Source organism: Apteryx rowi, unplaced genomic scaffold (genome assembly GCF_003343035.1).
Source record: "Apteryx rowi isolate R43461 unplaced genomic scaffold, aptRow1 scaffold_276, whole genome shotgun sequence".
Classification (NCBI taxonomy): domain Eukaryota; kingdom Metazoa; phylum Chordata; class Aves; order Apterygiformes; family Apterygidae; genus Apteryx; species Apteryx rowi.
Window position 1 is genome coordinate 980026 of NW_020449152.1, and position 23892 is coordinate 1003917.

A 23892-nucleotide genomic window follows, 5' to 3' on the forward strand; every position below is an offset into this window, starting at 1 on the left:
AAAAAGAATATCTATGATATCATCAGGTTTCTTGGCATAATTAACCAATCCACATATGGAAACATACAAACGTTGGAGCCAAAAGGGGAAAAGAAAGCAAATCATCTACAACAAAAGGGAGGTTCACTGGAGCGCAGCCATTTGGACAGATGCGGCGGTAGCTTTAATCTGTTTGCTGGGCATTACTTCTTACACGCAAGAAAGCACAAAAAATACTGGTGAGACGGGGCTTTAATTGACAGGTTGTAGATGTGACTTTCTCCAGAAAAGCCAAGTATGAGTCTGGAACCAGAGATGTGAAAGAATTTTAAGCATTTTCTAGAGACTTAGTACTAGTCTTGTGCATTTGTGGACAACCTATGACTGTGGCCCTAAGGTACTGTTACCATCAAAGGATTTAGGTTAACCCATTAGATAGTGCTTAGGTTGGACTGTTGACCCAAGCAGCCCATGTTAAATGTTTTGTCTCCTCAATTCAGAGTAGGGATTTCTTACAGCCAACATGCTGAGCAGAGAGCTGACAGGAGTTGCTGAATACTGGGCTGTACCCTAAACTTCTCTCTGTTTCGGGGCCAAGTTCCTTATTCTGTGCTGTTCAGAGTTTGCTGCTTTGACCTGCTTTTGGAGTTTGGTGTCTGTCTTGTCTTTCAAAACCCAAGCAGCAGTCACTTGTGGATGATACTAGTGTTTCCTCTTGTATCATGCAGCTTAATAGTTTGAGAGCATGGGAGAAAATCGGCTTATTGTACAGTATGTCAAAAGTCATTGATGCAAAGATTAGAGATCTCATCTTTCTCAGGAAAGTTCCCGGTCTTCCCTAGGTTAGTGAAGAGTCCACGCAAATAAATAGTCCATGCAAAATGCAGCAGCACTAACAAGGTGGATGAAGTGTTCCTCTTCCAACCCCGAACAGGCTTAGCAATGAGGGCCTTCTCTTGAGAGACAGCTCCATATGGGACATCCAGAATGCCCTATATTGTGCAGAGAAGGGTGATTTTCATGGTAGCTCCTTCCCCAGCCATGTTTCAGTAGAGACATTTTGTGTCCAATCTAAATGCCCCAAATATGAAGTCCTCCACCTCAGGTAGGGTTTTGTATAAGGGATGGGTTAGCCAGGAGCTGGCTATCAAACCGCTCAGGAGCTGAAGCAAAGGTCAGTGCCTGCAGACTTGAAGTGCCAAGGGTTTGAGGCACACCCAGGACTCAGTAACCATCTCCTGGTGGGGGCTGCCCTAGGTTACAGTTCATTATTATGGAATGAGGTGCAGTTAATCAAAACTTAATTTCCTAAGTCCTGTGACGGATATTTCTTAGTTTTCTTCAATTCAGATTCTGATTTTTACATGGGACTTAGCTCTCTCAACATAAAGTTCTAGAGCCCTTCTTATGCTAACGGTGTGAAAACTTTGGGTTTCAGATCATCTTTCCTCCTCTCCCAGGGTTTCCCTCCTGGTTACTGAGGTGGCATTGCTGCCCGAGTTCTTGCTCTTCAAAGAGAACAGGGCTGTCCCACACAATGAAATCATCTGCGGCTGCCTTTCTTGCACTGTGAATTTCCAGACAGGCATAATCCCTTTCCTGACATTTGAGTCTTATTAATTGGGTTAACAAGATGCTATCTGCACACCATACTTACGTAAATATAACCTGCTAGCAAAGATCTTAATGGCACCTGATATATCACACTCCCTTTACATCCATCAAGAGGTACCACTGCAGGAGTCACTTCCAAAAGCAGGTTGTGTTCTCAGTCCCACAGGGCCCCTTATAAGCTGTGAGAAATGCTGGTGGTCAAGGCCAACCATTCAGATGTCTTTAAAGTGTCCCACTGGTGGCCGAAAATCACTTTGTCAAGATGACAAATGGCTTGTGCATACCCCATTCACCTTATAGCTTTGCTCTAATGTCAGCTCCATTTACTCGTCAGAAACAGGTATTTTTTTTACTTCCAGCAGTGCAAGTAGGGCAGGGGAAAGGAAGGAGTGAAGGGAACACAGGCTGTGAGAAATCTGCTTGTATTGCCTCTATTCAATGCATTATTATAGTTGAGATTCATAAGCTTCGGACATTCCAGAATCTGTTTGTTTGTACATGTGCAAAACAGAAAGACGGGAATTCGCTTTGCAGAAGTGAGAACTGTCCCTGCAGGGCTGAGATTATGCAAAAGCATGTTTTAACCACTGGATTTTTCAAGCAGAAAGTGGTTGTGCAATATTAGTTTCTTATTTTGGATAGCAAACTTCTTTCCAAAGCAACATTTAAAAATAAATGCTTAATTAACTAGGCCTACCCAGTACATAGGGCACTGTGCGTGTGTCTGCGCTGAAAAGCTAAGCTCAAACCTCCGCGCTCCCGTGGGTGGTTTCATTGACTGCAGTGGTATTGTCATGTGGCTAAGTGATCACTGCTGTGAATGAGGGCTGCTACATCTCACCCAAAAGCAGCAAGGTCCAGGCCGCAAAATATGGTCAGAGTCAGCTAAAGCACTGCGAAAATGACTTTGACAGCTTTGGCTTTTAGTTTCCTCGCAATGACTTCCATATAGCTTTTGCTGAGTTCATGAGTCAAAATATGCTTTTTCCCCCTAATAGCTACAGTGTCAGCTGAAGTTTTCAAAGTCAAAATCTAAACCTAATTTGGCAATGTGGTTGATCACAACAAAGGGGAATTTATTCCCCCTCCCTTTCTTATAGCAGTAAAGCTTTGTATCCATCAGAAGCATGAGTGGATCTGAAGTAGAAACACACAGAAATGAGATGTGTCAAATAAAGCGTCATTTTAGTATATTTTTTTCTGACTAAGTTTTCCTGTGACTGGAGCCTCCTCTGTTGGCACCAATTGCAAAATTGGGATTACCAGCTGCCTCTCTGAGACGCTAACAGTGCAGAGCAGAAAAAGAGGAGTGAGATCCTGCGAGCTGAGGGGAGCTGAATAAGACCCTGAAAGCTCTTGCATTCTTCATGAGTCCCGTCTGAAATGCTGGTGCTCCTTGTCCCTTCCTGCCCACAGGCTTCTCTAGACAGACAGACAAGCTATTGCTGCCTCTTCTCGCAGCAGACCTCAGTGAACAACCTTCACTTTTTTTGCAATACTACTGTGTAGCATAGGCAAGATCACATAAGAAAACAAAAGCAGGGTCAGTGCTCAGCCTACTTGCAAGTACATTAAAACAGCAGTGTCTGGAGGCCTCTTGCCTAAATAATTTTCTAATAGAAAACAGACTCTTGTTACTTTCTTTTGGGCTACTATTTTTATTTGGTTGTTGTTCCTCAAGCATTTTGGTCCTATTTCAAAACCTTTTTCAATTAAATGAAGAGGGGTGGGTTTTTTTTTTGGTGCTTTCCAGTTTTAAAGCAGTGCTATTCCTGCAAAACTTCTAGGAGTCCTCTGGATTATGAAGTTGGGATTGACAGGGATTTTCCAGACAAAATAGCATTAAAATATAAATTGTAGATAAAAAAAAGGAAGAAAATAAAAAGACGCCCCTCTACCCCCCACCAAGATCCCCTGTTGCTGCTTCTGGCATGCATCACATCTTTGAGGATACAGTATCATGGGAAAACTGTCACTTAGTGATGTATTAGGGTAATATATCATCAGAGCATCATTTCTTTAGAGGATATGGGCAGTAAAAGACATGATTCTGGCCAGACAGAGCAGCAGGGGGCCTTGCTTTTTTTCTTTCCTTTTCTTTAATCTAACTCTGTTTTTGTGTTGTACAGAAATGAATTTCTTCATGGGATATGACTTGTTGCAGAGTAAGTTAGGAGGCCCATTGGGCTTTTTAAACTCTTTAGAAACTACATGGCCTCAAGGGCTGCTTTGTTCAAAGTTTTCAGTACAGGCTCAAGCCCCAGAATGGACCATTTGCCACTACCTAAATCTCCAGTGTAAAGGTTGAGTAAGCAGATTTCAGGCACAGAAAGCAATAAAGAGTTCCCTTAGATACATGTGAGGTAACTTATTGTTTGGATAATGTATTTATAGATTTATCCCATCAAAATGTGATGAGATGATTTTTATAAAAACACAGTTAATGCATCTCATTTAAATAAATGCCAAATGAAGTTTTCATTTACATCAGTAGAAGAGAAATGACTATCTGTTGGTATTCAGTCTGTAATAGAAGATGTGGTGGTCTCATCCAAAAATTGGGAATTTTGGAACTGATGGAGCCAGTTTTTGATGCGCTTTTTAAAGATTTCATGGTTTTGCATTTCTCTTATTGGCAATAAGTCCACAGGGAAATAAGCTGAATACAGCCTATTGAACCAGGATGGCAACAGTTAAGAAACAAAAGTGGAGTATTGTAAAGAGGCTCTTTTGATGGGACTAAGTTAATGTTAATTTTTGAGACAGGAAAGAACATGAGACCGTGGTTTGACTGAAAATTAGTTGAGTTCAACTAATTTAATCAACTATTTTAAACCTTCAGCACAATCTGCTTTACCGTCTCTGAAATAGATTTGATAATTCATCAATGCAAACTTCAACATTTTTTTAGGCTAGAATTTCCTCAGGGTATTTCAAGCCAGTTCTACTAAGGAAGTGTATGGGTTGAGGCAAACTCTTCTTCCTCAGGCCTTGGCACTACACTGAGATCAGGTCAGCAGAGCAGCATGCTCCAGAAGCTAATACACTTGGGGAAGCAACGATATTTCATATTCATTGGCTCAGACTGTGTACAGGAGGCCTCTGGATCTAACTAAGGTAGTGGGAGATTTACTGCCCTCAGCTGCCTTTCCCTTTTCTTTTCTAGGAAATTCCTATCTCCTGTCAGAATTGCATGCATGGATTCTCCCTATCTGCTTAAGTCAGGATAAACTAGTTTAGGCTGGACCAGACTTTCCACATCATTCATTTTGCTCACCCTGAGCTGGGCAGTGACCATCCAAAACGTTTGACTGGCTGATCTGTGTGACTGGCAATGTCCAGCAAGAGGCAAACTGTAAGCTAATAGGGTCTGATCTGTGAGCCATCACCTCCTCCAGCTGCACAGGTACATGTTCATACTCTGAACTTCAAACTGACAGGTATTGCCTGTCACTACCGTTTTCTTTGTCAGACTGCTTATTGTCATCAAATTTAGCTGACTATTTGGTAAGTAATATGAGTTCTTTTCTTCACAAAAATAGAAAACCCATTAATTTTTTGGCTAAAGCACGAAGGGGGAAAATCTGGAAATTTTACATGCATGTATGTCATGAAATATAAGGGTGTGCTCTCTTACAAGAACTGTGATGCATGCCCTTTCCCTGAAACACAACTCTTGGATTTATATGTAATATTTTGGACTACAGCGTGAACTGCAGGGAACTTCTGAAGACCATGCCTTTTATTGTTAGGATATTGTCATATGCTATTCTCTTGAAAGGTAAAGAGCTTTGCCCTTAACTTTGTAGGGTCAAATTCTAGTCCTAAATCACACTAAAAGGGTGAGGTAGAGGCAGAGAGATTGCGAGCTGAGAGGTCTGGATCCTGTTCTGGCTTTCTCACTGACTTAATGTGCAATTATGGTCATTTTTTCTGTCTGTCTACTTTGATGGTAAGATCACTGGAGTAGGGGATCTACTCTTAGCACGTGCTTATGTGATGTCTAATGTAATGGGACCCTGATCCCAGCTGCAGTCGTAGCAGTTGCATTAATGCAAACAAATATGAGAAGAAAGTGCTTTCTTTTTGCTATATAATAGTGCAGCAGGCTGCTGTCAGGGAAAAACAGGACTGAAGCTGGCCACAGAGGTCACTTTCCTCATGCTGGTGAACATCATTAAACACACTGCAAAAAACAAAAAAAAGGCTATAAGCGGTTGTGAGTGATGTGTCCTGAGCGACTTGCACGTACTAATGTGTTCTTCACAGTGGTGGCAAATCCCCATTTGCAGTGAAATTTGGTGTCATCTTTCAGCAAGCAAGACTTTTGTTTTAATTGTGTTTCCTAGGGAGTGGGGATAGCCTAGGCCGAAGGGAGTCATTGATGTTGGCTGAGCACCACTGCAGAGGGAGCTTTAGCCTCATCCCTGCTTGGTGTCAGTGATGGGCTGATGCTTTGAGCAGAGAGAGCAGATAAACTAAAGAGATTACGAGGACGAGAGAGTGAATCAGAAGCTACTGTGTGCTCTGTTCAAAAAAGTGAAAAGAGACTCTGTGGACTGAACCAGCATATTTTATTCATGATGAAATACTGTCATTTGCATGTGTCTAATGCAACTCATGCTGAAATCATAGTCATGTTGTGTGATGGGCAAGGCCCTAATTCTGCAAATATGTAAGCATCTGTTTGACTTTACTCATGTGAGTTGTCCCACTAAAATTAAAGACACATTTAAAATTAATAGGACTTCTCTCTCTCTATGGTGAGCATATGCCTCGGTGTTTGTAGCTTTATGTAGGTGAACAAAGAGAACTTTATTGTTTTGCAGAAAACAGCCATTGTTTCATAGGGAAATATTTTTCTACCTTGAATTTAAAACTCCATCTACTGTGCTAAATCATTTTTGTCATTGCACCCACAAAATTTGTTTCTGCAAGGGGAAACCAGATAATTGGAGTGGAAACAAAGGAACTGAGACTTTTTTTCTTGTCAGTGGTTTGAAGTGCCTGCATACTCCTCTCCTTGGTAAGTGGTGTCTCCTCCCTAAGGCCAAATTGTACAGCTCTTGCTCAGGCAGAGAAATATTCACTGGAGACAGTAGTCTCTCAGTACTTAGTAGGGATTGCTTGCTTGCATCGGCTCCACTAATTAAAGTGAAGTTTGTAAATCGGACCTGAAACGATGAGTTCCAAGCAAGAGTGCCAAAGGAGTAAGGGTAGTATTTTCAGAAAGTGCCTCAGGATTTGTCTAGACCATGAGTTATGCACTTGTCTAAGCTTGTCCTCAAGTTGGGGTTGGCCCAATGTCTTGGTTGCCTGCACGTAAGCAAGGTGCAGACACAGACTTAGCCTCCGCTCCCAAACTTTGCTGAGGGGCAGAGCCTGGATGCCAGTGCTGGCCCGAACCCTCGCTCCTGAGGCCTGGTGGGACTCAGCACAGCTCCATGAACACCGCATGGGTGCTCTGGCCACATGCAATATCTGGGCAAAGAGCCAGCAGCACGGCTGGGAAACAGGCAGGTCATGGTGTTCAGCGTGCTTTAACTTGTGCTTGAGCCTGCCCTACACCTTGTAGTGGAGAGGTTGCCTAAGTGACTTAAGTACATTTGCCTCATTAATTTTGAATGGCTCTTTTTTCTCCCAAGGTCATATGTGCACACTGGAAAGCTCCATCCCAAATTCCCCAGGGGCAACTTTCACCACTGTTTGAAAATTGTTATGGTTTCGGAGGCTGATCCCACAGGGCTTCTCCTTACAGGGACATAAAGACACTCTGAACTACTCTGGGAGGAGTCCTGTTACTCAGAGTTACTAATGAGCATAATAGTAGGACTGCGATGAATAATGGTCGAAAATGAGTGTTGTCAGGATTAGCCATTAATGGTAGTTCATATTCCTACTTAACCTGCCCCTGTTACTTTTACTATTTCTCTCTCTACAGTCTTTTTTGGTTAAATGAAAGTCTAGGCAACGTTTTTCCTATTCTGTATAAATATTTAATATCTTCAGGATACCAGAAATGCAGTGTGAGTCTCCTGAAAGCATTTTCAATCCATAAAAACGAACAGAATTTCCTAGTGGAAATTTACCCCCTGCGAGCCCACATTTGCAACATCTTCCCAGCCAGGTCTACCCCTGCAGCTGACAGTGAAACACTGAGCTCGGAGCACTGTTTACTGAGGTGCTTGCTGATGAAGCCCTTAAGAAACAAAGCAGACTTCTGATTTGCTCCTCCCGCAAGCCAAATCCAGGTTGAAAAGAGCCACCCTCCTAGCGGCTGATGTGTGAGACAGCAGGAGCCCAGTGGGGAGCCCGGTAGAAAGTTGGCTGTGGCTTCCGAGATGTGGTTTGGCTCACATCCTCTCTAAGATCTCTGCCAAATATTCAGATTTCTTTTCTTTTTTTTTCTTTTTCTTTTCATGTTGGCATTTTATTTAACTGTACCACATGAGCTTAAGGCTGCTAGTCTTGATATATTTTGTCACTGGAATGGGCTATTTTGTGCAGAGTTCTTTGATGGAAGGTTAAAAATACGAGGTGTGTGTGGAAGACGAACAAATTGTGTTGAGAGAAGGTTATAATAAAGGTAACATGAAGCAGTAACACCAGTAATAGCTCTGGTTAATGTATCTCTCTTGTACAGAAATTTGACATCACGCTATGTTAAAGATGAGACCTCTGGTTCCCACTGGCAAAGCGTGGGAGAGGTGAGAAAAGAGGGCACCAAACAAAATGTATGGATTTTCCCCAAAACATATTAAAAAGCAGAGTTCTCCAGCAGTCAAGCTCAGTGAGTACAGGAGAGGAGTCCAGGGTGATTCTCTAGCACTTCCCTAAATTTTTCTTTCTGAGGGAGTCTGAAATTCCAGCATGAACCCTTTACCAAGTGTTCACTGGGGAGTTGCGTCAGATGTGACAGTGTTGTTCTGGATCAGCTTGACCTCTTTTAAAAAATATGTATTTTCCAACACTAACAAAAAACTTAACTGAGGTCTTGCGATGTTCTCTCACTTTCTGTGTGTGTGCCTGAGCACTAAATTAAAAAAAAACAAAACCCAGATGTGAATCTATAAACCATCTATTTAAAATAATTATTGTGCAGGACTATAATTAAAAGTTATTTATTATGAATCTTGGGATCCTATTATGGATTTTGACTGACTCCCAGGTTTCTGATTTAGCAAATGGTTTATGTATTTATGAGCCATGTGTCTCTTCCGCAATTCTCAGTGCCAGAGTGCATGTCCTTTAAACAAAAGGAAAAAAATCCCCTACCCTCCCATAACATTTGGCTTCTGAATGTTGTCGTCTAAGAAGTTTTCTCTTAAGAACAGCAAAAATCAAAGTATCTGAGAGCTTTCAGCAACTCCTGAGATGCTGTTGACAACACAGATGGAGGTTTGGTAATACAGCTCTCCTGCATGCAGCTACTTAACAACTTTTTAAATGTATGATTGGGACAAGTAATGAAATGTTATGATTACTGGGGGTAGGAGGGGACATTTTTGGAAGGAAAGGATTTGTTGTTAAGGTCCATTTGCTCTCACACTCCGCTTTGCCTTGTGAAATGGGAGGGAAGGAGGCAGCAAAACTGGAACAAGCAAAATGACAGTACATGTTAAAAGCAGTGTTTTGGTCTACAGGGTGAAAAAAAAGCTCCTGGTGACAATTGCTCCTTGTTTTATCTTCGTACTTTTACACCCTATCGGCCTAGGAGATCTGCACTGGATAATGCCTGACTGCAATAGACTAAACAATGATTTACCAGCCCTGCTTTATCTGCTCCTGTCATATGATTGATTGCATGGTATTAACCCTTTCCTCCACATCTTCTGGCCTAATTTTCCACAAGGCATGGAACTGAGATAAAAGAACAGGATTTTCAGAAAGAATTTAAAGGTTAAATTCAGTCATCTTAGAAGAAACAAGAGGAACTCCACTGCACTTCCAGGGAGTTACACTCATCTGTGTTTAGTTCAACAGAGATTTTGGCATTAACACTATACTGTGAGGTGGTATGTCTTAATAGTGGCTCTACTGTATGTTTGGTGAGCAAAAAGACACCCAGAAGAGCCATAGGGGCTGCATCTCTGAGCATCGCAGTACCTCACGCCTAGACCCCTGGAAGAGCAGCTCAGCCCCTATGTCAGGCCTCATGTCTCTCATGCACAGGGAGTTAGGCACATCAAGGTCCATCTTCTGGGGCTCACCTATAAGACCAGATAGAGATAAGGACAGTATGACATCAGCTCTGTAAATCCCACCTCTCATCAGGGCTTAGACACTCTAGTCCTGATGTCAAAGAATTGCCTCTATTTACCTGGGATGCACAGACCTGTTCCTGCAGGCAGGAGGCTGCAGCTTGTCCTTCAAAGGACAGAGCTGCTGGTGCTCTTTTCTTAAAAAAAAAAGAAAAAAAGAAAAAAAAAAAAAGAATGGTGTGAGTGTGGCATCTCCTCCCCCACCTTTTAGCACCATGCTGTAGTGACTGGTGCACTCACCTCTGAGACAGAGATCTTCGTTCGGTGCCCTCCACCTCCAGAGGCAAATCCAAGATCCATCTCCCACTTTCCCCACAAAAGTCCTCTTGATCAGGACCGGTGGCTTTTGGGACTGTGAGGAACAAGCCCCTCCTCTGATGAAGCTAGGCCACTGAGCAGCAAGTAGTTCAAAGTCTCCTGGGATAAAGAAAGGAAATGTGAATCCATAGCCTGCCGCTTAAGATACTCTCCAAGGGGGAGGACCCTTCAGTTCCAGCCCACTGCACTGTGGCCTGCTAAAATACATTACATGGAGCAGCTGCTTAATGTAAAACAGCCCTTGGCATGGGGATGTGAACTCCAAAATCTTCCCTCCCAGGAGAACCTCCCAGCACTAGACTATAGAGCCATGCTCAGTTTTGATTTTTCTTTCTTTCCTGCTACTTCCATTCTCACCTGTAACGAAGGTCCTGAGACTGGGATTTGGCCACCAGGGTTGCTGGTGATACATGAAGAAGGAGAAGATCTGAATTTGGCTGGCTCCCTCCCCTCCTTTCTGAGTTGGTTCAGTGGTACCAAAATTGTCATTTGCAGAGAAGATTTCTGATTTAAGTGATCTGGGTCAAACAGGAGACTTTTAGTCCGAAGCCAGATACCTCTTGTTTGAAATACATGTGTCAGGGTCATCCTTAGGATTATTTCATACCACTGACATGGAACAACCAGTTGGCCACACTGAGAAAGTCCTTTCTACAGAGCCAGATAATGACCAGGAGGTATCTGAGGGCAGGGAGAGGCAGCCTGTGCTTAGGAGAAAGGGGGAGAAGGTTGCTAGGAAGTAGGGCTGTGTTTGATATATGCCCCAGGAGTGCCCTGGGGATCAGGGAATAAAAGGAAATACAGAGCAGTGTTTTATTTCTCTCTCCTCTCCCTGCCATCTTAATGATTTCTTCCTTCGAAGAGGGAGTCTAATGGGTAGGTGCCCACTGAACCTGCGGTAATGGGTCCTACATGGGTAGGTTACCGTAGAAGGGCACTGTGCGCCATGAATCCCTTGGATCCATGATATATGTCTCAGGTAAATCATGTTTTCCAAAGGAACACATTCTGCTGAATTTTGCCCTTCCTTCAAACCCATTTCACCATGCAAAAGATTTTCCCATTGTTACAGGTAATGAGGCCACTAGATGTTATTAAATCTCTTGTTGAACAAACTGTCATTGAAAAGAATCAGATCTTAGCAGAATCCTTTAAAATGTAGACTTGTATTTTTGGTAGGTTTGGTAAACTTGGTTTTGCTGCCTTTTAACATGTCTGACTGAGGCTGAAATGAGGCAAAGTCAGGGGCACTATTTTCACATAAAGGAAATCAGAATTTCATCCTGAGCTCTAAAAATAAGTTGTTGAACCAGTTTCACTGCTATACTCTGGCTTCTTTGTGTCAATCCAGAACTTCAGAACTGTCATAAATTCAGCTTAACTAGCCAGTTAAATTGCATTTATGGTTGCTTTGCAATGCTGGAGTGATGAAAAGCAGCCAGCACGTATCAGTAACTAGCAGTGGCCTGTCTTTTTACAGTAGTTATTTGTGTCACTGCAGCTGCAGTTTAGCTGAGAACTTTTAGGGCATGATTCTCATTTACAGATTTCACACTGACTTGGCTAGAGTTATTCCTCATTTACGCTGATAAGATTGAAGTGCCTTTATAGCTCCCATCAGATCAGGCAGTGACTTTGAAAAAAATAAACCTCTGATTTTAGACAAAGAGGCTGGAGTGTAATAAAAGCAGTGTGTTATCCTTCACAGGCACCTTGAATAAGGCCACGGAGCAAAAGAAAAAGACTGAAAAGCATGATTTCTTTTCCTTTAGTTTTATGATTTACATTTTTCTAGCCCTTTGATTTTTTGGTCTCTAATTAAGTCATAAGATTGGATGAGGTGGGTGCTTGCATCTAGTAAATGGCCACCTGTGTCACTTAATGAACTGAGCTACTAATTATAGGTGGAGCTCACTTCAGAGGGCTACTTTCAGTCAGGAATTTCAAGTACCAAAATTTTACTTAAAAAAAAAAAGTATTTGTTTTCTGCCCTTATTCAAAGGTAGGGTTAACCCGAACGGTTGACATCACAGGGGAAAGTTAGGCTATAAATGAAATATTTCTTCTGTCCGTTGTCACGCTCCTGCATTGACATTCCTTAATACGATCAATGCGGTCTTCGGCCTTGATAGTTACTGTCTTTCTGCCATAGCAAGATGATACTATAATGTACAATGATTCTACCTGCTTGTATTGTTTTGCAGATTCTGAGCATTTGAGGGACAAGAGGTGAATTATAGTTGTCTCTTCTGAGGGACCCATGCGTAGTTAGGTAGCCAAAATGATTTTCAGCACTGCAGGAGAGTATTATTTTCTTTGAAGTTGTCGCCTCTTCCTCAGCTGTCTGCTCTTTTGTCACTGTGAGAAGTGATTTCTAAACTGTGAGGTTGTTTTAACCTGAGGATGTTTTAACAAGTGCATCATGTAACTAGCTATCCATTTAAGTAAAGTGGATTTCTTCAGTGGAACACATTTTCTGTGCTGTGATATGCAATGGTTATGAATTACTGTCTAAGCGGAGTTTAAATACCATTTACTTGGGCTCCTGGATAATTTAGAGACTGTCTTCTACTGCATTCCTCCAAGAGGAGAAGGTTGTTTTGAATCACAAGGACCTCTTCTCAAGCAAGAGAGCAGCTTGCTAGCCTCACATTTTATTTACCAAGTTGCAAGAAACTGAGACCTGGATTTGGTTTACTTACAATAGCTTTGTCTATTCTTTTTTTTCCAGAATAAGGAAGTGACATGCAAAAGAGAGAAGTGCCCAATGCTTTCCAAGGACTGTGCTCTCGTCATTAAACAGAGAGGAGCTTGCTGTGAGCATTGCAAAGGTGCAGTTCCCTTCCTGTAGTTTCTCTCTTTTTAAAATGTTATCAGTTCTCTCTGGGAAGTTTATTTTGGGGGCAAAGTTAGAGTCTTCACAACTGAGACTTGGCTGTCACCAGAGGCTTAAAAAAGACAGCAATCACAATTAAAATTAATGTGTTTCCAAAATTGATAGAGACGCATAAGTTGACATATTCATCCTGTAATTATTAGTTTTTGAGCAACCTCAATCCTTTAGAAATATATATTTATTCTACTTCATTGATATATTGTCAGACTTTTGAGCGACATCTCCTGTTCTAACTTTATCTATGATGAATATTTTAGGTCAAAATCAATCTGCTAGAAGTGACTGGTCATTAAGAATTCCTTAAGCTTCTTGAGTTGTTGGACAAAATAGAAATAATACTTTCTATTAATAGAGGGCATAGTAATCATTCATGACTATTTTTTCTTCTCCCCATGTTAAAAACAAACAAATAAAAATCTATCCATTGTACTAAATCTTTCCTGATTCAACTAATAATATGGTAGACATTTTCCTTAAAACCAAAATGAGCAATGATCCAAACATTATACATTTATTTGTTGACCAACATGGTGTCTTCTAAATTCTTTAGAATGAGCTAATTATCAAGTATCAAATAATTAATAAATGATTTGTGTAAACATGCTTATTATGTAATTACTATGCTTATCCACACGAGAAATGTGCAAATAGATTAGGTTGAAAACAAGTTGCTTTTATACTCATACAGTAAATAATAAGCTATAAAACACTGTAATTTTGCTGAGAGACTGTTGACACAGTCAGTGAAGGGAAGAATGTCAAATTCAGACAACTTTATTTTTTTTTATTTTTTTCTGTTGTTTGATTACCCATTGGAGATAAAATGGCTTTGGGACAGAGATAGGGTAGGATAAATTGTTGGGAAATTCAAGCATTTATTGCCCCCTCAGAAGAAATACAAGTGCAAGAAAATAGATTACACTGAAATTCAGATGGAAGAGACATGATGGATGTGCATTTTTCCTGGATGGTTACAGAGATGTGTTATCTGGTCTACTCATGTTTTGCTTCTATGGTGCAGCTTCAGAATAGGCTTGGCAAGCCCAAATACAAAGTTTTGTCTAGAAGGCTGACGCTAAAAAAAAAAGAAACAAAAAAGAATGCAAGTATTACCTAAACAGTAAGAATCTGTAGTTACAGCTTTCACATATATTTCACATATATTTCACATATATTTCACATATATTAAACATAATTTATTCTGTTTATTCTGTTGTCAAATTGTGTTTAGTATCAGCTTTATAGCAAAAGATGCCTAAACATTAACGTGATTAAGTTGGAGACTGAGTCTCCATTTTGATAAGGGATGTATTGATTAGTTGCCTGAAAATTTTAAATGCATACGTACACATATGCACACACATGCATACAGAATGGTTCTATATGAAAAGAAAATTAATGCTTTAAAGTTAAGGATACAGAAATTAGGCTTTAAGGGCTATTATCATTAGCTTGGTAGTTTTAATTCAGACTCCTTGTAAGGCTTTCTGGTAATCCTGAATTGTGGTGAGTACCTTCAGAAAATTATTAATAGGCTTGAGCCTGAGATCTGCAGATCAATAAGCCTGACGTCTCTAACGGGAAAATTAATAGAAAGTATTAAAAAATAGAATTAGAGAGCACATGGATAATTGTGATATATGGGGGAAAAGTTATATCTTACAAATGTACTAGAGTCCTTTAAAATGTCAATAAGTATATCAACAGGGAGATCCAGCTGATGTTATCTTCTTGGATTTCTAATAGGCATCCAAGAAGATCCTGTGCCAAAAACTCCCAAAGAAACTAAGCAGCCCTGAGTTTATAGAGAAACTCTTCTCATCTATGAATAACTAACAGAAGGTAGCAATGAATGGTTATGCTTGTAACAGAAAAAGGTTACCAGCAGATTCTTGCAAGGATCTCAACCTGTCAGCTTACTCAAAAATGATCTAGAAAAGGGATGAAGAATGACACAAAGTTTGCTGGTAACGACCTCTTTAGAGTAGTAAAATAAGAGGACTGTGAAGAGTTGCAGAAGGTTCTTATGACACTGAATAGCTGCTGATAAAATAGCAAAGGAAATTAATGTAGATGCACATGTGAAGTGATACACACAGGACAAAACAGTCCTAACTTTTCAAATATAATGTTGGGCTCTGAGTTGATGGTTACTAGTTTACAGCTCATTCCCAGTGTAATAACAGTTCTGTGGCTCAACACTCAGTGGCTCTCAAAATTGAAAAACAAATGTTGGAATTGTTAGGAAAGGAGTAGAGTACAAAATGAAATCCCCCAACACTATTATCGCTCTGTATGGTGTGCCCACCTTGGAAATATTCTGTAGAGTTCTGCTTTCTCCCTCTCTGGAAGCTAATGTAGATCTATGGAGCAGAGAAGTGCAACAGGAATGATAAAAGAAATGGCATATCTTCCCTACAGGAAATACCTATGACTCATTGGCTTGGGAAAGACGGAAAGGATATGCATTTATAAAATGATGAATTACCTGGACGAGATGAAGAGGAGATGATTGTTCAATGTCTCCTTCAGAATAAGAACTAGGCCACGTGATTCAAAAATAGCAAGTGGCAGGTTCAACATAAGTAGAAGGAGATACATCTTACAACATATACTTAAACCATGGAACTCCTTTCCACAGGACATTGTAAAAATTTATACAGACTCAAAACGTGATCAGACAATTTAATGGACTGTAAAAAACATTGATAGCTATCAAATACCAAGACACCATCTGTAGTGCAGGAAGTTCCTGAGCTTCCAATGACTGGAAGCTGGGAGAGTATCTTGTGGTATTACTGCTACATGCTTGCCTAGGTGTCTGCTATTGGCTACTATCAGAGGTAAGGCACTGGGCTAGAAGGACATTTGGCCTGACCCAAGATGGCTGTTCCTATGTACTTAGGATGCAAGAACAGCTTTAAATTTTAGCATTTCCAGGTTCTTGAGAGCTTAATTTTGTCAAGTGCTAAATTTCTGAATAAAATTTTCTGCTATTTCTAAAAGGTAAAGCTAAATACGCGTCTGTATAACTACAGCAGCCCCTACACCACACATTGTCACCAGGCTATTCTGGAGCCATAGGAAGAGGCTGATGGGGCTGCTTTCACCTCATGGGGAAGCTGCTTTTTTTCCTGATGCACTGAATGCTGTTGAAGCTCCTGTTCTGTGCAAAAGAAGTCTGTGTGCAGTTACAGGGCTACAGTCTCATTGGGATCATGGAGATGTGGTGGGGTAGCTCACATGACTGAAGTGTTGTGATGGATGGACACAGGCTCCTTAGGAAGAACAGGCCAGGAAGGCGAGGAGTTGGAGTTACCCTTTACGTGAGAGAGCAAGTGGAGCAGGGAGCTCTGCCTGGAGGCAGCTGAGGGGCAGCTGAGAGCTTGTGGGTCAGGATTGGCAGGCAGCCCAACATGAGTGACATTGTAGTGGGTGTCTACTACAGACTGCCTGATCAGGGAGAAGAAGTAGACGAGGCCTTCTTCAGACAAGTGGAAGAAGCTTCATGTTCACACACCCTGTCCTCATGGGGGACTTCAACCACCCTGATATCTGCTGGAGAGACAACACAGCAGCACACAAGCAATCTGGGAGGTTTCTGGAGTGCATTGATGACAACTTTCTAACACTGGTGATCGAGGAGCCAACGAGGAGAGACTGGACCTCTTACCTACAAACAAGGAAGAATTGGTCGGGGATGTGAAAGCTGGGGGCAGCCTTGGCTGCAGTGACCACAGGATGGTGGAGTGCTGGATCCTGCAAGGACGGAGCATGGCAAAAGGCAGCATCACAACCCTGGACTTCGGTAGAACAGATTTTGGCCTGGTATGGGACCTGCTTGGAAGAAATCCACAAGATGTGGCCCTGGAGTGAAGAGGGGTCCAAGAGAGCTGGTTGATATTGAGCTCCAAGCTCAAAAATGGTCCATCCCAACAAGCAGGAAATCAAGCAGAGGTGGCAGGAGGCCAGCATGGAGGAACAAGGAGCTCCTGACATGTCTGAGAATTCAGACATAAAAAGGAAGTGTACAAGAGGTGGAAGTGGGGACAGAAAACCCAGGAGGAATATAGTACACTGTCTGAGCATACAGGAATGGGGTTAGGAGAGCTAAAACCCCATTAAACAACCTGACAGCTTTCTATGATGGGACAACTGGCTTGGTGGATGAGGGGTAGAGCAGTGGATTTTGTCTAGCTTGACTTCAGTAAGGCTTTTAACACTGTCTCCCGTAACATCCTCATAGACAAGCTGATGAAGTATGGGCTAAGAAGTGGACAGTGAGGTGGATTGAAAACTGGGTGAACAGCCAGGCTCAGATGTCTATGATCAGAGGCATGAAGTCCAGCTGAAGGCCAGATACTAGTGGTGTCCCCCAGTGGTCGATACTGGGGCCAATACCATTTAACATCTTCAGTAACGACCTGGATATTGGGACCAAATGCACTCTCAGCAAGTCTGGAGATGATACAAAACTGATAGGCGTGGGTGATACACCAGACGGTTGCACTGCTTTTCAGAAGGACCTTGACAGGCTGGAGAGATGGGCAGGAAGGAACCTCATGAAATTCAACAAAAGGAAATGCAAAGACCTGCACCTGGGGAGGAATAACCCCATGCACCAGTACAGGCTGGGGGCCAACCAGCTCAAGAGTAGGTTTGCAGAGAAAGACCTGGGGGTCCTGGTGGACAAGTTGAACATTGTGCACTTGTGGCAAAGAAGGCCAGCAGTATCCTGGGCTGCATTAGGAAGAGAGTTGCCAGAAGGTTGAGAGACTGACCCTTCCCCTCTACTCAGTACTGGTGAGGCCACATCTGGAGTGCTGGGTCCAGGGCTGGGCTCTCTAGTACAAGAGAGACATGGGGCTCCTGGAGCAAGTCCAGCGAAGGACCACAGAGGTGATTAGGGGACTGGAACATCTCTCATAGGAGGAGAGGCTGGGAGAGTTGGGACTGTTCAGCCTGGAGGAGAGAAGGCTCAGGGGATCTTATCAATGTGTGTAAATATCTAATGGTAGGGTGTAAAGAAGATGGAGCCAGACTCTTCTCAGTGGTGCCCATTGACAGGATGAGAGGCACTGGGCATAAACTGAAACAAAGGAAATTCATCTGAACACAAGAAAACACTTTTTTACTGTGAGGGTGGTTGAGCACTAGTCCAGGTTGCCCAGAGAGGTTTTGGAGTCTCCATCCGTGGAGATATTCAAAACCCAACTGGGCAACCTGCTCTAGGTGACCCTGCTTGAGCAGGGGGTTGGAACAGATGAACTCCAGAGGTCCCTTCCAACCTCAACCATTCTGTGATTCTGTGAAAATCCAAAATGCATGTCCTGTGGGAAGTATTTGGGGATCAAGGGTGGGAAGTGCCAATGCCAGGCAGATACAGCCAGCTATGTACCAGTTCAGCTCCCTTTGCTATCCCAGCAGCTCTCCGGCACTTTCAGTGCAGAGTTCAGCTGCAGCCGGGACTTGGCCCTGCAATGTTTGTTCTCAGTTACTATTTTGTCAAGCTGCCAGAATGCCCATAGGGAACACAAGTAGGAAAAGAGAAACAGTGATTTTTACTGGTTATATTGCACCTAAACCTGAACAAAATGTTATGAAGAAAAGACACCAGAATCTGATGGATTTTTTCTTGGCTTAATTCCCAAACCCTGGAAAGGCTTAATCAGGTCATAAGGGCTATTGCAAACTCTCTTTGATAGCGTCAGGTCTTCCTACCTTGTGAAGAAATGAATGAATGGCTGCTGTCATTTGAGTACAGTATCAGGAGGATAACATCAACACCAAAGGATATGTTTCCATTTTACACATTGGCTTGTGTAGGAAGGAAACCACCACTCTGAGTCAGTCGTGACATTGCCAGGATACTTTATTCTATTATGAGGAAGGCATGATGACTGGGTGTGCAGGTCCAATATAGCATAAAGCATTTTGAAACTAAGAAATACTATATGCCTACAACAGCGCATCTTGCTGAGCTCTCTTGTTCAGAGTTTTGCATACAGGAGAACTTGGATTGTTGGCAGAAAGTTTTCCTGCAAATGGTTGCATACTGAGCATATGTCCATTGCTCCTGTTTGGGTATTTGTATGCTACCTAGATGGCTTTCAGCACTTCTGTTTTTTCCCCTTTTCTTAATAAATAAAAAAGTAAAGAACAGCTTTTGCAATCAGAAAGAAAAAATAGAATGATATTCGCTGTGATGGAAACATCTTGTTATTCCTAACATGTGAAGAGATTTTGCTCTACTTAATATTTTAACCCCCCAGACTAGTAATGTGTTTAAACACTATTCATTACTTTAAGCACATAGGACTTTCGATAGTAAAGTTGGTGGGGCAAGGCACTCTTTTTTTTTTTTGTTCTGTGTTTGTGCAAAGTCGGGAACAGAGAAATGCAGACCCATGATTATGGCTCCCTGCTGCAAGGAGAATGCAAACAACTAAGCATAATGGTGAAGACTTTCTGTGAGACTATTCTGGCAGATACTTTCTGTAATTTATAAAATGTATTATATACTTTTAACATACCATTCATTCTGAAAAAAATTAAAAAATTAAGCCCTCTTATTACTTTAGCATAGGAAAAATATGCTTTGACTTTTTCATCTCTCATTTTATTTAATATGTTTAATGAAAACATATGAGTTCATTGAGATTATAGATATAGATTTGGCAGCATTTTCTTACTTAGTTGGATGGAGACATGTTACTTGGATATAGAGCTCTCTGCACCTTTAATAATAAGTTATTTCTCTCTGAAGAAGTGGCATTACTGGCTCAGGGTTGTATAAAGTGTACATTTCTCAAATTGTGCACCATATTCACTCTTTTATCCTAAGAATGTGAATTTCCCGTGGATGTGCAAAGGCAAAATAGGTGGGTATTTGACACAACAAATATGATTTGTTGTTCTTAAGTTTTTTTTGCTTCCCACATGCAATTCTGCTTTCTTTGTACTTGGTAACTTTTGAGAGTTACCTTTTTTTTTTTGTTTTTAGTTAATGAACTTAGAGGTTTATAAGCTATGCTCCATTCATAATCATTGTGAAGAAAATTCTGGAGTTTACTAGAGAACGGAATCACAACCCAGGCAGCAGCAGGGCTAGTTCCCCTGTGTATTGAATATCCAAAGCTATCGGAGTTAATTGTGCATTTCTTGGGAAGGATATCAAATATTATGCTTGAGGACTGCAGCCAATTTCAACTATTAGGGCTGGCTTGCAGAGGAAGTCAGAGTGAGGTTATGAGTTTATCAGTGCACTGGCTAATCTACCAGCACCCTGCAGGAGCCGTACACTTGGCACTCTGCTCGCCGCTGGACACCCCTCGTGTGAAGCAGGCGATATGAGTTTGCTGCCTTGCTGTAAGAGTGGCCAGGTGGCCGCTTTGTGTGGGGCGCTGATGGGGCACTGTAACTTGTGGCCTGTCCTCGCATGCCCTAGGGCGAGCTCTCCAAGACGAGGATGATACCTAATGTGTGTGGAGGGAGGGGTATGGAATGGGCAGGTAATTGCATATTTTTCTACTAAAATCTGTTTCACCTTCATCTGAATAATATAGTCCTGGCCTCTGTCAGAGACAGGTTGTGGGAAGAGATGGTTCAGGAATGAAATCAAGTCTAACTTTTCGTTTGGCCTTTTCTCACTGCCTCTCAGTAATGTGCTCCTGCTCTGAACCAGGAGACCCTCTCCTTGAGGCTGGGGTTAGATGTTCAGCTTGACATTCGCTCAGTTTGTAGCTCTGTATTTCAAATAAAGGTAGGGATTTTGAAGCAGTGACATGTAGCCACTAAGGACAGTATCATCACTTTATGGTATCAATTTTGGTCACTACTGATTATGCCTAAGGGTGCAAATGTCTCTCCTTCCTCACCACTTCCTCTGAGTTAACTCTGCAAACAAAGGTCTTACCACATACGTTTCATATACCCTCAATATCTGGTATATACTGTCTACAACTGATAAATTCAGTTGTGCCTCAAATTTTAGATTCCCTTGTTACTATGATTCTCCATTTGTGTGAGAAGCTTTTAGGAACTGTCATGTCATGTTGTCCTAAATACTTTTGCAGCCAAACATCAGTTACCCAGACTTTTGTGATCACACAGAAGTTCTTCCCACTATTACATTAGAAAATAACATGAGATGTTTGTGGTAATATGCAGATGTACTGACAGCTTGTGTGTGGACATTGTGTCCAGTGCAGCACAGTAAAAGGAAATTAAAGACCAAGATGGAGGCTTTGCCAAATAACTTTCATGTGTAACATTTGTCTGGAACCACATAATAAACAAATTTGGTACACATATGACTGGAATAAGAATTTCTTTTACTGTTTAACTCTGAAGCTGTAAGATGCACTGATATTATTGTGAATGATTTTGCTGCTGTGAGGAAATCAGGTATAATGGCAAGTAATTGTGTCACCAAGCAACATCATTCACAACATCCCCTCACAGCCATCAGAGGTTACAGCTCTCCAATTGCTTGGCTTGGCAAGCAGATAGAGTATCAGATCAGGAATTAATAACAACTCTAGCTACATATATTTTTGTATTGTGGGTTCTTATGGATCCAGCAGGGTGACTTTTATTTATATATAAATATAAATAAATATATATATATATATTTATTTATTTATATTTATATATACATAAATAAAGGTGAAACAAGAGGTTTGGGAAGGTGAAATTAATTTTGGGGGGATTGCAGGGGGCAATAATGAACCACTGGGAGTGGGTAGTGTCTTGATCTCTGCTGCTATTTGCTCAATGAACATGAGCTGAATACCATCATACACCTGCGAATTCTGCAGTCCAGGCATAGCCCACTCCCAAGGCCGTTTTACTTTAATGTGCTGTACACCCATTACATGGTCCCTGCGCCTCACATCCCTTGGGTGGTAGAATTGCAATGGCTCTGCTGCAAATAGGTTTGATTGCACTTAGCTACAGAGGAAAAAGCTGGATTTTTACCCTTTTAGAGTTAGCCTTAATTAGCATGGGGGATTCTCGCTATATTTTTATGCTTCTGTGTTGACAAATGAAGACCAGGGTTACCTGATATGAAAATTACACAGAAGTAGGATTGCATCTATGGAACTTGTGTTTACCAGTAACTGTCAATGACTCTACCATTGCTAAGACATTTGGAAATATATTTAATAATAGGCGTATGAGCGACTCACAGTTCTCTTATTTTGGCCAACAGATTTAATGTCAGCATTGAATTAAAATAGCTAAATTGGTAAATTAGAAGTGATATAACAATTTTATCTTTATTTATTGTGCAAGAATGACTTAAGTCTAGAGGATCATTTTGCCTTTATGAGGTGGCTGGAAGTTAATGAGCAGTTTCCACTGTATATACAACAATCAACCAACTTCAAAGTATTCGGTGGTTTGGTTTGATTCAGATAAGTGACTTTAAGCTTGCATGTTTATCCAGGACTTATCTGAACTATTTGGGTTGAGGTAGATTATAAGAACAAAACCGACAACTAACTGAAAGTTAATATTTTACATTAATGAAACACCAGCTGTTCTTAAAGACAGAAGCAGGAAGGCCTAAAAAATTAGGACACACTCCTTGGCTGATATGAATCAAGCTAGCTCTATTAAAACTAATATAGACCAGTGATATTTAACCTCTTTCCGTATGTGGAATCCTGAAGATTTTCATGATGGGGTGTATATCATGGGATCAAATTTGCCTACTAAAGTTAGGCTGACTCATTTCTGTCACCTTTCATGAACTCCTTAGAACACTGTTTGGGAGTTTTCCTCTCGATAACCACCCCTCTAGCCCTTTCCTTTATGCTTTAAGTATGTATTCAGGCAGAAATAAGTGCTTGGCATTTATATACTTAAGTGATTGTGCTAAGTTCTGATCTTTCTTGATTTATTATTTTCCCCTGCTCCCCCTTTCAAATGGCAGATGGAGAGAGTAAGTTAATGTACTAATATTTCCAAAGGGAACTAAAATATCTTTTAGGAACATGAAGGATGTTCAACCATAGTCCATTGTAGAAACAGGCACCAGGGTCTTTGGTGATGGATGTGAGATATTCAGTGACCGCTACTTTACAAGCCAAGCATGGTGGACCTCTAACCATGGGTTACTTAGAAAAGCTTGACTGAGTAAGCACATTGAAGCAGGAGGGTTTTGCTCAGCTGGATTTAGGTGAGGCCCATGAACTTCCATACTATGATTAGGTGGGTTAGGAAAGTCCTGGTCTATGTTTGCATGTGTCAGCTGAGAGATTTGTGCATTGAAAGTGAGGTTCAGAAAAACTGGCTGGTATGTGGGCTTTGTTTTCTTTTCATTTTGAAGAATGAGTTGTGGGTGTAGCTTTGGGGTGTACAAAGGGCAGAGTGGCAGGGCACACCTTTGGTCAAGAACAGGTTAAAAATCTCACCCAGAGGTTTGAAAAGCACTTGCTTTCTTGCCTTCTCTTCAATCTGTCAGGCATTCAGTCTTCCCCTAGCTAACTCTCCCCTTCCTCTGTACCGTTCTCCTCAGCTCAGCATCTGCTGACTTCCAGCTCCATCACACCTCACTTGGTGCTTGCACGATGCTGCTCCTGTTCCCTTATTCTACCTGTTGGCCTGTGCCAACACTCTGGAGTGGTATTTTTATCTTGAACTCTTCTGCAGACTTTCCCATCTTGGTTTCTATAAATCGCACTTCTGTTGTCCGCAACCTCTCCCTGCCGTAGTTTCTTCTGCTGTGCTGTCCCCCTGTGCTGATGGCACCATGTATCAGTGGCTTGCGGGCAGGTAGAAATCAGCTACCCCCTTGCTGCTAACCATGGTGACAAC

The 23892-nt window shown here is 41.6% G+C and overlaps 1 protein-coding gene across 1 annotated transcript in view; it reads left to right on the top strand.

Moving 5' to 3' along the window:
• BMPER (BMP binding endothelial regulator) overlaps positions 1-23892 on the top strand; it is a 155560-nt gene that overhangs the window by 12760 nt on the left and 118908 nt on the right. The window contains exon 3 of the mRNA XM_026068576.1: positions 12904-13003. Within this exon, the coding sequence (XP_025924361.1) occupies positions 12904-13003 (100 nt within the window). The remainder of the gene's footprint in view (positions 1-12903; positions 13004-23892) is intronic.